This window comes from Eretmochelys imbricata, chromosome 7, assembly GCF_965152235.1.
Source record: "Eretmochelys imbricata isolate rEreImb1 chromosome 7, rEreImb1.hap1, whole genome shotgun sequence".
Taxonomy (NCBI): Eukaryota; Metazoa; Chordata; order Testudines; family Cheloniidae; genus Eretmochelys; species Eretmochelys imbricata.
Genome location: NC_135578.1, coordinates 29698131 through 29710174, shown reverse-complemented (window position 1 = coordinate 29710174; position 12044 = coordinate 29698131). Strand labels below are relative to the sequence as shown.

At 59.9% G+C, this 12044-nt stretch overlaps 1 protein-coding gene across 4 annotated transcripts in view; it reads left to right on the top strand.

Annotated features, from left to right (window-relative positions):
* Positions 1-12044, top strand: part of PACS1 (phosphofurin acidic cluster sorting protein 1) — a 104102-nt gene that overhangs the window by 87084 nt on the left and 4974 nt on the right. For all 4 annotated transcript variants that reach the window (XM_077821070.1, XM_077821073.1, XM_077821072.1 and 1 more), the window contains 7 exons: positions 3534-3688; positions 4244-4354; positions 5001-5103; positions 5659-5701; positions 7078-7120; positions 8182-8317; positions 9306-9532. In XM_077821070.1, the coding sequence (XP_077677196.1) occupies positions 3534-3688; positions 4244-4354; positions 5001-5103; positions 5659-5701; positions 7078-7120; positions 8182-8317; positions 9306-9532 (818 nt within the window). The remainder of the gene's footprint in view (positions 1-3533; positions 3689-4243; positions 4355-5000; positions 5104-5658; positions 5702-7077; positions 7121-8181; positions 8318-9305; positions 9533-12044) is intronic.

The window sequence follows — 12044 nt, the reverse complement described above, 5'->3', positions numbered from 1 at the left end:
TGACCCAATAGGGGATCGTTCGTTCGGATCCAGGATTGAACCACGGCCCCAGGGTGATGCTAGTCCCGTGCCACTTGAGATGCTGTTTTCAGATGGGAAATAAAACCAAGATCCTGGCCACTTGTGTTCATTCAAGGGCTTCCTGACCGTATAATGTTCCTGTCCGTTAGCCCCCAGGGTCCTGCCCAGAGTCCAGCATGGTAATTATATTCCACCCGTTTAAAACATCCGTGGCTGCTTCACTTTATGTGCTCTAAGCTGTCAAACGGCTGCTGTGTTCCACACCAGAGCTGGTTGCATCTCACCCCTCAGCAAGAAGTCCCTCTACAAATCGCCCCTTGCCCCACCCCAGAGGCATTTCATTGCTGGGCAAGCATTCCCTGTATAACTCCCTCCCCCATCTCTCTCCAGAGCTGGCTGCATTTCATTGCTAGATGAACTATCTCAATGTAATAGCTGCTGTGTTCCACCCCAGAGAAGTCTGCATTCCAGTAGTGGATGATTCATGTATAGCACAGCAGGGGCCTGCAGGGTGAAGGCTGCCACAGATGTGTAAGATACTTCATCATAGTGCAGGGACGTGAGGGCTGGAGTCTTTCCATGGTTCTCTTGCCTATGACTCTGAATATTGTGGTATCTGAGGGACAAACCCCAGCCTGCTTCATGCACAAGTGGAGCCGCCTAGGCCTTGCCTACAGTCTGCAATCCCCACTGCGCCCCAGCCGGCTCTGCTCCTAACCCAGGTCGTGCATTGCCAGCGGATCCGCCACTGGGCTGCTTCCCTGCAGCTAGAGGTGCTCTGCAGACGCTGCCAGCAGTGCAGGTATGCGGGCCTTTCCCTGACCTCTGCGGCCGTGACTCAGCAGCAGCTGGCTGGGGATGCAGCCAGGCTATTTTTACCCACTCTTTCTGCCCATCTCCACACTTTAAAATGCTGTCTGTTCCCTGAGGTTGTTTTCAGGTGAGCCGATTGTAATGCAGACGGCTAACTGTTCCATAGAGCCATCTCTCCTTCCGCCTGCATGGCAGAGAGACAGGAGCTTGGGGCTTATTTAAGATGTAGAAAGGTATGAAAGATTCCCCTAAAAAAACCAAGTCGAAATGTGCTTGTTAGAAAGTCAGGTCCCATCAGCCTTGTCTCTCTCCAGGAGACTCTGTGGGCACCTGGAGAGCTAGGAAAAGAATTACGAGTCCAGGTACCAAGAAAGGGGCAGGCTGAGTCAGACAGGCAGGACGTAGTAACACCTGCAACTTGGGGTTTGTCTACACTTACCAGGGGATTGACGCATGGGCGGTCAATTTATCGGGTCTTGACCGCTGATCGCTCTCCCGTCAATTCCTGAACTCCACCTGAATGAGAATCACAAGGGGAGTTGACAGGAGAGCGTCTCCCATCAACATCGCATAGTGTGGACCCCGCGGTAAAGTAGATCTAAGTACTTCAACGCGTAACTTAGATCAGTCTCCCCCCATAGTGTAGACAAGGCCTTAGATGCTCTACAGCAGGGGTTCTCAAACTGGGGGTCGGGACCCGTCAGGGGGTCACGAGGTTATTACAGAGGGGGTCGCGAACTGTCAGCCTCCACCCCAAATCCCACTTTGCCTCCTGCATTTATAATGGTGTTAAAGACATTTAAAAGTGTTTTTAATTTATAAGGGGGGTTGCACTCAGAAGCTTGCTATGTCACCAGTACAAAAGTTTGAGAACCACTGCTCTACAGACAGCTGGGAGAAATGTTCTTTCCTAATAGTTCCACCTCCTCCCTTCACCAAAGGGGAGTGAGCTCCCAATCTCCCGGCACACCCACGGAGACCTCCAGGAACGCTCCGACTTCACTTTCTTCTGAAGTAGATAAATGAAAGTTTGTTTCTCCCACCTGCCTTTGTGCATCAGATCCTGCAGAGATAGGTGCCGAAAGCAAACCTGGCTGGTTAGATCAGAAAAATGCAAGAAAGGCTGGAAGCCCATCACTTGCCTCTGCAGATCACCCACATCTGTCAGCCTGCAGCCCTCCCCCACGGGGGGTCTGTCTGAAGGGGAAACCTGGGCCCACGCTCCTTTCCCGGGGAGAGGACAACCTGTGTGAGTGTGAACATCCCTGCCCTCTGCATTTGGACATAGGATTAGAAGTGGCCCTCTGGGCCATCAAGACCTGATCCTGCTATTGCAGGCTGTCACAGAATCCACTGCAGCCCCAGTGGTTACAGCTTCCAGCAAAATCACTCTTACCTGTGGTCCAGGCCTTGAATCTGGTGGCCCCCATGAAGGGGGATTTGAGTACTGATGGCTTGGAGGCTGGCTGGCAACGCCTGCAGCGACTTGCGCTCCTGGAGGAAGAGGTATAGTATTGTTCTGCTTGACAGAGGAGGGGAGAGGCAGAGGCCTAAGCCAAGGGGAGAGGAGACGCTGTCAGCTCGGGCAGGTGAGATGGGGAGCAACTGCAGAGGAGAAGGCTCTTGCATCAGCAGTTGCATGCTGGTGAAAAAGGAAGCAGTGCTAGTGAAATACAGGGAGTGGACTAGAGCAAGGGGGGGTCTAGGATGGCGTAGCCGGGAGGGCCCATGACACTGCACTGTAGCACTGATCTTTTCTGTTGCCTGGGGGACAGGCTGTCCCAAAGCCATGTGGTAGCTCCTTGCTTTGGCCCTATTAGCTGCCTAAAGGAAGTTGGTGGTTCTCTGGTGCCCTCTAGTGGTGGCCGTTGTGTGGCACGTTTAACTGCAGCTGCCCTAGATCAGCTGCTAGAAACGCAGCGCTGGGCTGGGCTGTAGGGCGCCAGGCCCATGGACATGCTGGGCGTTAGCAATGCTGGAGGGGTCCTTGGTCCTGAGCACATGCGCTGGGCCTGGCAGGGGGGCCAACCCATCGGGAGCTGCTCTGAGAGCCACCTCCACAGCTCAGTGGGGGCACCCTGGGTCCCAGGGCTGAGAGCGGCTGGAGCGGCATCAGGCCCCCCAGGATGCTCCATGTGGCAGAGAGCGGCAATGCCAGGCTCTGCTGGCTCCTCCCTCAGAGGAGACCTTCCTCAGTGCGGGCGGCAGCTGCTCTGTCTAGCTGGTGGGTTGCTGACGTCACTGCTCCACGGTCTGCTGCCCTGCTCAGGGCAAAGCTTTTCATCTGCGAGTCCCGCTGGAGCACTCTGCTGGGATTTACGGCCTGCTTCCTGGCATGGTAATTACAGCTGGGCACAGCAGTGCCGGAGATAGCAGTCGCTCATCAACTCTGTGCCTGGAAGGAACAGCAGCCCTCATTGCCTGTACTGCCTACCACAGTGAATGGGGAGGGGCATCCGTTGTCTTCCTCGCTGGCCAAGGGACTCCTGTATAAATGGCCCCTGGGTCCCACCCCAGAGCTGGCTGCATCTCACCACAGGATGAGGGATCCCTGTATAAAGAGCCCCCGTGCCCCAACCTAGAGTTGGTCATGTCTCAGTGCCAGGCGAGGGCTCGCTGCCTAGCGTGATTTAGCGTCGTACCCTGCAGGCAGAAGGGTGCAATAAGTGCACACGTTCCCATTGTCCTTTCTTTTCCAGCTGCAACTGCAACTCCTCCGTGCCGCGGCCCGTGAAGGTGGTGGCTGTGGGGGGGCAGAGTTACCTCAGTGCCATCCTCCGTTTCTTTGTGAAGCAGCTGGCGAACAAGACCCCAGACTGGCTTAGCTACATGCGGTTCCTCATCGTCCCGCTGGGTAGGCGCCTCTGCCCAGACCCCGCCCAGCTGGCGCGAGTCCTGCTTGACCCCCCTGCAGCCAGAGTGCGGCTGTCGGTGCAGGCCTTGTTCTAGCCTCTCCCTGTTCGTGTGGCGATGCCATGGGTGGGGGGTCCGACGCTGACACCCAGGGGTGCACAGAGGGGCGGCTGAGCAAAGCACGCCTGGGTCTGTAGCGGGTGCCCCCAGGGGCCGAGCCAAGAGCTAGCCCTGCTGGTGGCTTGAGCTCCAGCAGGCCGCCTCATGGTGGGGATACCAACACAGCAGCTGTGAAAGGGGTCCCAGGCAGCCCAGCCTCTGCATTGCCATGGAGCTGGGTAAAGGCCCAGGATGGGGTGGGAGCCTGGGGTGTGGCATCCACGGGACAGCTAGACCATCGCTCCTGTCACAGGGCCCTGCGGAAGGCTGCTTTCAGAGGAGCAGGGTAACAGGAAGCACCCGGCTGAAGGACCCCTCCCGCAGGCACTGTAGTACACAGCTAAGAACCTCCCCCCCGAAGGCACTACAGCAACACCCCCCTTTCTCTCCTCCACAGGCTCCCATCCCGTAGCCAAGTACCTGGGCTCGGTGGACAGCAGGTACAGCTGCACGTTCCTGGACTCTACCTGGAGGGAGCTGTTCGGCAGGGCCGAGCCCCCCGGGACAGGTGAGGGGCCATGCAGCTCCGAGCACTGTGTCCATGGCCCTCATGCCGTTGGACAGGGAGGGCTGTGGGTCGCTGTTCCCCAGGGGCTAGCGAGGGAGCAGCCAGAGCTGGGCACGGTCTGTGGGATGTGGCGGGCCTGGCTGTTGGGATGTGGCCTGGGCTCCCCTATGGCAGTGGCTGTTCTGTCTGCACAGAGCAGGCCTGGCCAGTTCCTTCCTGAGCCCTGGTTTATTCCCTGGGGCCTGCCCCCAGCACCAGGGGTTACTGAAGGGGTCACAGCTCCAGCCCGGTGAGCAGTGCGGGAGGCAGTCTCCAGTGGGGCCAGGGGGAGCTCTGTGTGAGAATGTGTCCTGCCCCCTTCCTACTGCAGCGCAAGCTCTGGCCCTCCAGCCTTGCAGCCAAGCCAGAGGCCTGGCCACCTGCTTTCTCCCTCAGCCGCCCCTGCCTGGGGCAGAATCCTCTCTGACCCACACACCCCATTCCCCTCTGTGACGAGAGCACCCTCTCCTCTGCTGCCACTCAGTCAGCGGGGGGCATCCTGGCTCTGCTGTGCAGCTCACCCCTGCTGCGGGCTCGGGGACAAGGAGTCAGGGAGCGGGCTCTGTGGGGATTGCTGGTCACATCCCTCTCTCCCCTCTGCCCCCAGAGCCGTTCGATGTGGTGGGCCGCATCGTGCAGTATGTGGGTGGAGCCAGCGTGACCCACCAGCTGCCTGTGGCCGAGGCCATGCTGACTTGCAAGCATAAGTTGTAAGTGTCCCCCGGGCGACTCTCCTGCGACAGGGGGCTGGTCGCACGTTACAGGCACCCAAAAGACCCTTTCAGTTGGGATAGCAAAGCTGTTAAAGATCACTGAGAAGGGGGCTGGGATTGGGACTCCTGGGTTCTGGTCCCTGTTCTGGGAGTGGGAACGGGAGTGAGGACTGGTGGTTAGAGCAGGCAGCTAGGAGCCAGGATTCCTGGGTTCTGGTCCTGGCTCGGCCACTACTCAGTGTGTGGCCTCTCTGTGCCTTGCCTTCTTTCCACCTCTCTCAAAGCTGCCCCGAATCTGGGTGTGTTTCTGGAGCACCAGTTCCCTTTGTATCCCAGCCCCTCTGGCATGGGGATGGGAACTTACCTTCCTCAGCAGGCGGGAGATGTGCTGTGGTCACTGTCATTAACGTGGTGGGGCAGGGGTGGGGGCGGTCGTTGAGCCTGGCGAGCTTTGGATGCCCCTCGTGTATCCAGGGTGAGGCATTCCATGCCTGCTGGGCCCCGGCCCACCGCCCACCAGACCCTAAGAGCTGTCTCTTCCTCTCCCCACAGCCCGGATGAAGACTCCTACCAGAAGTTCATTCCTTTCATTGGGGTAAGGCTGCCCCCTGGGGCCCCTCCAGTGAGGGCCCAGGAATACCGCTGTGCGGCTGGGGTGGGGCAAGACCCATTGTGACCCTCCAGTTTGAGCCCTGCCTCACCCAGGGTAGGGCTCCCTGCTTCCAGCCCATCAGTGTTGGGGCTAAAGCAGGCTGGAATTAACCCCCCAGGGTCTGGAGAATCCCTGCCCTGGCCCTGGGTCAGTTCTTCCGGGGGTTAATCCCCCTCCCTAGTAAGTAGGTAACTCTCGATGCTTCTCCTGCTGTCATGGGATCCACGCAGACAAAACCTCTCCAGAGCCAGGCTCTCCGGGGTGTGCCAGCCACATTGCGTCTCCGACACCCAGAGGGCCTGGATCACGCTGCTCAGCCCCAGACTCACTGCAGCAGCTGAGAGGGGCATGAGCTCTGCTGGCCACCAGTGGGCGCCATCCCCCCGCTGAGCAGGGAATGCAGTGCCTTCCGCACAAGAGCCCCTTCTCCCCATAGAGCACTGGGACTGCTGCTCCGAGCTCGCTGGGCCCTGAGCCAGGCTGCCCGAAACTGAGGGCCTCAGCCCAGGCTGCCCAGAGGAGAGACGTGCCAGGGCTGGGCCTCTTCCAGGGGCATGGGCCTGCGAGGGTTAAACCTTGGGAATAATCAACAGTGATCAGAGCCTCTCCGCTGTGTCGTTCCCCATAGAGGTCTGCTTAGAGGACTGGAGTTAGTGTTTCCACCCTTCACTGTCACCTAGCGGAGAGAGAACTGGCCTGGGAGTGAGGAATCCTGGGTTCCATTCCCAGCTCTGCCACCCAGCCTGCTGGGTGCCTTGGGCAAGTCACTTCCCCGCTCTGTGCCTCAGTTTCCCCATCTGTAAAATGGGATAATGCTTCTGCTATAGCCTGCCTGGCTCTGCATAGAGTCTCCTGGGGCATCAGCTGGGTGACACTCTCTGATAGAAGGAACAAAGTGGGAGGGCAGCCCCCATTGCCTGGAGGAATTCACTGTTGTCTGGATACTTTCCGAGCACTTGCCCTTCCATTGTAAACACCCCACTGCAATGTCTTAGGGGGTGAGGCTGCCATTGCTTTGGGCACTGGGAGGTTGGCTGGGAGAGGGCATCCCCCACTCGCTATCACCCCAGGGGTGGCTGGTGCTTGGGATGAGGGCAGCCCTGATGCAATGATCCTGGGGGGTCCCGCCCACCTAGATTTCTGCATGGAGCTCGTGGAGCGCAAGTGGGGATATGAGTCCTTTCCCCATGGTGTGGGAAGGGTTAACGGCAATCTTGGCACTGCAGCTCTGGGTCTCCCGGAGGAGCAGGCTCAAATGTCTTCTCCTGGACGGGCTGGCAGCCCGGCCTGAATTACTGATCTCTGTCTCCCCGTTGCAGGTGGTTAAAGTGGGCCTCATCGAAGATTCCCCTGCAGCCACAGGTACGTTCCCTGTGAGGCTGGCCCCCGGCTGGGTCCAGGCCGGCTGGGACTCGCAGCCTCAGAGCTGGTGCCACGTCGGGAGTCCAGGGGCACAGTTCCCGCCTCCCTGAGCTGCTCTTAGGCTCTGTGCAGAGCTGGACAGGCCCAGGGCTCCCTCTGCAGTCAGCTGGGCCAGGAACCATGGTTGGTTAAAGGCAGGGTGAGGTTCCCTCGGGCTGAGACACCCTCCCCTCCCACCCATCCCCCCTCCATCCTTCCTCTTCTCACCCTCTGCCCATAGCCCAACCTCAGCCCAACGGGCCTGCTTCCAGCTGGGCTTTTACTGCCCCCTGCTGCCGCTGGAGTGGGGAGTTGTCCAAGCAACGGGGTCTGCCCCTGGGATTCCCCTCCCCTCCCCTCCCCTCCAGCTCCAGGCTGCTGCTCGGCTTGTTCACTTCTCACTCCGGCTGGACAGGGCGTGACGGTCGGATCCCCGCAGGGAGGCTGGGGGCTGAATCCGTATGGGTTGGGGAGCAGGGGGATGACGCAGTGCAAGAATTCAAGCATTGAAGGGGAGTCACTAGGGCTGTGGAACCTGCCCATGGAGGCGACAGCGCCTCGTGGCTCAGGACGCCCATTGGCCTGGTACCCCCAGAGTGCCCCCATCCCCAAGTCCTCCGCTGAAAAGGGCCTGGGAGCTCTCACGCCACAGGAGTGACTGGGAGGCTGGTGGCAGTAGTGAGCTCCTCTCCCGCCAGCCCAGCAGAATGGGTAGGGGCCCAGCTGAGACACCTACAACAGGGCCTGGGCCTGCTCCAAGTGGGTCACGGCCGGAGACGAGAACCCAGGGAAGAGGAATGCACCAGCATCGGGGACTTGGTGCCTGCCACAGAGCCACTATGGGGAGGCTGGGGAGCTCCTGGGGAGGCCAGGATGCCCCCAGGGGGGCAGGGAGCCCCTGTGGGAGGCCGAGGTGCCCTGTGGGGAACCAGGAGGTCTGGGGCTTCCCATGGAGAAATTAGTCTGAGTGGCACAGCCCAGAACCTGCCTCACCCCGGCCGCCCCCTCTGCTCTCTCGGCAGGAGATGGAGACGATATGCCCGTGGTCAGCCTGACAGTTCCCTCCACGTCACCCCCCTCTTCCTCTGGCCTGGTGAAGGACGTCTGCGCCACCCCCCCATCCTCGCCGTCCATGAGCAGTGGGCTCGCTGTCGTGGGGTGAGGCAGCCTTGGCCACCGGCCCCATGGTCGTTAATGAGGAAGCTCATGCCCCGGCGGGCAGATTGGTACCATCCGTGTGTGTGCAGGGCCTAGCACACTGGGGCGGGGCTGTGACTGGGCGTCCCGCAGGGCAGATCATAGCTGCCATGTTCCAGCTGGGGAGAATGAGGCCTGGGTAGGGGAAGGGACAAGCTGAGCCACACAGGGAGTCAGCAGCAGCTGGGGGAACCCTGGCGTCTGGGTGCCTGGTTGTGTGCGAGGCCATCCCGGTAGACTGGTTCTCTGTCTGTGCCTGTTTCTGCCTTCCTGCCCGTGGGGGCATGTGCTCAGTAATAGCCTCTGCCATCGTGGGGACGGGGCTGTCCAGCTCTTGGAGCCACTGGTGCTGGCAGACCCCTTCCCTCTGAGTGCCCTTGAGTGGCTGGTGCCCCCATACCTCCACCCATGCAGGGTGGGGCAGTCATCTTGAGTCCTGCATCAGGGGCTCACTCTGAGCTAGTGCTTAAAGCAAGGACACGGGAAGTCAGGACTCCTGGGTTCTGTCCCTGGATCTGGGAGGGGCGTGCAGTCTAGTGGGTTAGAAGAGGGGGACCTAGGCTCTGTACCTAATTCTGGGTCGAGTCACACTACCTCTGTGCTTCCTGTGCCCTTGGCAAAGCAGGCTGGTGTTCACTTGACTCCCAAAGGTATCTGAGTTAGTTACTGTTTGCAGGGGGCACTGGGATCCTCCAGGAGCCATCAGCCCAGGATTCTGGCATCGAATTTCAGATCTGTTTGCTCTGCTGGGCCCCCAGTATCCTGGCACTGGGAGCCAGAACTCCTGGGTTCTCTTCTAGCTCTGCCACTGACTTGTTATAGGCCTTTGGGCAGGGCCCTCCCATGTCTCAGTTTCCCCATCTCTGTGATGTGGCTGGTACTGTCCTGCCCCTGGGGGGTGAACCCCTGCTCTGCCCAGCTGCTGCTGATGCTTCCCCACTGTCCCCAGGTCCCCCAGCAGCCCCTATGGAGACGTCATTGGCCTGCAGGTGGACTACTGGCTCGCCCATCCCACAGAGCGCCGGAAGGAGGGCGAAAAGCGAGACGCCAGCTCCAAGAACACCCTCAAGAGTGTCTTCCGCTCGGTGCAGGTGTCGCGGCTGCCCAGCGGCGGGGAGAGCCAGCCCTCGGGGACCATGGCCATGACGGTCGTCACCAAAGAGAAGAACAAGAAAGGTGGGTGTGCGGGGGTTGGACGGGCATCAGGCTGGTAGCACTGGCCCACTCTGAGGGGGTGGGGAATGGGGAGCTGGGGCCTTTTCCCTCTAGGGGTGCTGCCTCCAATCTGGCCCCATGGAACCGTGTCCATGTGTCGTCTCCGGAATTGGCACTAACTGTCCAGAATGGGCATTCCTTGGACATGCTAGGGGCAGCAGACTGGCTAGGCCCTGGGTGTGGACCCCCATCTTGCCCCAGAGAAATCCTGCTAGCTAAGGGGGAAGCCCATTCTGTACCTCCTCCGGGCTAGGGGCTCTGCCAGCCCCTCTTCTCCCCACAAAAAATGCCAAGGGGCTGCAAGAGGCAAGGCTGTGCCCTCAGGACGCTGCCCTCTGCAGGCTGCCCGGGGCTAAGCCTGCAAGGTGCTGCTATTTGCAACCCAGCTCCGCCTTCCCTCTGCAGGAGGCAGCTAGGCATTGGTAAATGCGCCCCTCCCTCCCCACTCTCCATCATTGGCAGCTGTGCTATTGCCACGTCTTTCCCAGCCCCCTTGTTCACCCCGTGCGCTGGAGGAGCTGACTGAGTGGGGGTGTCACTGGGAGACTGTCTGAACAGGCCCCTGCTCCTTCACACTGGGCGCTGGATTCTGCCTTTGTCACTGCGGCCGATGGCGAGAAATGGAACGTGCACGCCGTCTAGTCCCTGGCAGGAGCGTGGGCTGAGGCAGTTCGCAGGAGACTCACTCACAGCTACCAGTACTTCTGTGGGTGGGGAGGAGCTTTCGGACAGTGCGTTCATAGACACTAAGGCCGGAAGCGTCCTTTAGATCATCTGGTCTGACCTGGATGGCCCAGGCCAGAGAACGTCACCCCACTCCCAGGGGTGACCTCCTGCACTGAGCCTCGGCGCGTGGGTTTGTCGAAAGCATCTGCCCAAAAGGCAGCCAGGCTGGATTTGGAGACACCGAGCCATGGGGAATCCCCCCTGATGGTTAATCCCCCACACTGGGAATGTTGGTGCCTCATTTCCAGCGTGAATGGGTCTGGCTTTAGCTCCCACCCCTTGGTTCTCATTCCACCTTTTCTGCTACATTCAAGAGCCCAATAGTGCCTGGGGTTTTCTTCCTGGGAATGTCCTTACAGTCCCTCCAAATATGGGGCTAGAGGAATTCTGAAAACACGATAGGTAGGCTGAGTGACCTGCGGAAAAGTATTGGAGAGGACTGGAGCTCAGCAGCCGCTAGCTACTTCTGGCAGGCAGATTTGGACTGCAGGGCACACCTGCTGAGTTCAGCTGGTGATGCCTGTGTGTGGGTGCTGGAAGGGGAGCTGGTGGCAGAAGAGCAGGAGGCAGGAAGCAGCTCTTGGCCGGATGATGCGTCTTCTGGGTGGGTCCGAGGAGCTGTTGGTCTGCAGGGACCAGCAGAGGATGGTACCGAACCAGCTGTCGCGGCTTCAGGCTGCCAGGAATGGAGAGGCCCCGTAGGAAGGAGGTGGTACTCAGACCCAGGACTGAGTTGCCTCTTGACCATGTTGATAAGCTAAAGTTCTTTAATGGCACAGATGCAGGCCAAGGGCTGGGAGTGAGGCCCGACACATTCAGCCTGGAACTGAGGGGCCAGTGTTTAACAGGCAGGGGGATTCACCGTTGGAAAAACTGCCCCGGGGTGGTGGTGGGGAGGTTCTCCAGCCGACTCCCAGTCCAGGCAGCACGTCTCTCTGTAAAAGCTCCGCTCCAGCCCAGTGCTGAGGCGGGCTCCCTGGGCCGGGCGAGACAGGGGTCAGGCTGGAGGCTCACAATGTCCTTCCGGCCTCAGGCTGGCTGAAAGTGCAGCTCTGGTAGTTTTCCCACTGCGCAGATGGGCGGGCGCTTGCCGCCTGTCAGTCAAGAGGGAAGGCGTTCGCCCCAGGCTGGCTGGGCAGGCCACGGCGTGGGGGCCCTGCCTGCGTGATGGGGCGGCTTGGTCTGGGGGCTCAGTCCACGCTCTCCGGCCCTTGCCTGCTCGAGTACAATTTAATCCATCTTTGCCATGCATCAGTGTTGGCAGAAAGGCTCCCTTCCCCAACCTGGGGCTGGGGAAGGGCCAGATGAACCCCAGGGCTCCCCGCTGTGGGGGCAGCTCCAGAAGTTCAGGGTTTACAATCCAGACCAGAGACTGTTCTCGTCCCAGGCAAAACCTGTCTGTCCTTGATCTCGGGCTCAGCCAGGAACATAGGGCACCCCGCCTGGGAAATGGGCCTCAGCTCTGTGGAGCTGGAGATAGGGGCAGGGCTTTGGCCTGCAGGGCTGTGTTGGGCCCCCAGCCCGCTGAATTAACCACTACAGGGCCTTGAAATGACCCTCCCACCTTGGCCAGAGGGCTTTGTTGCGATGAAGAGCGGGAGCCTGGGAGCCAGGACTCCTGGGTTCTTTCCCCATTTCATCGCTGACTCACATTGGGGCCATGGCTGTGGGGTGGTGGTGTGCAGCTGTGTGTCTCTATGGGGCTTTCCCAGGATCTCTGCATGGGGCCCTGAGTTCAGTGCTGTTC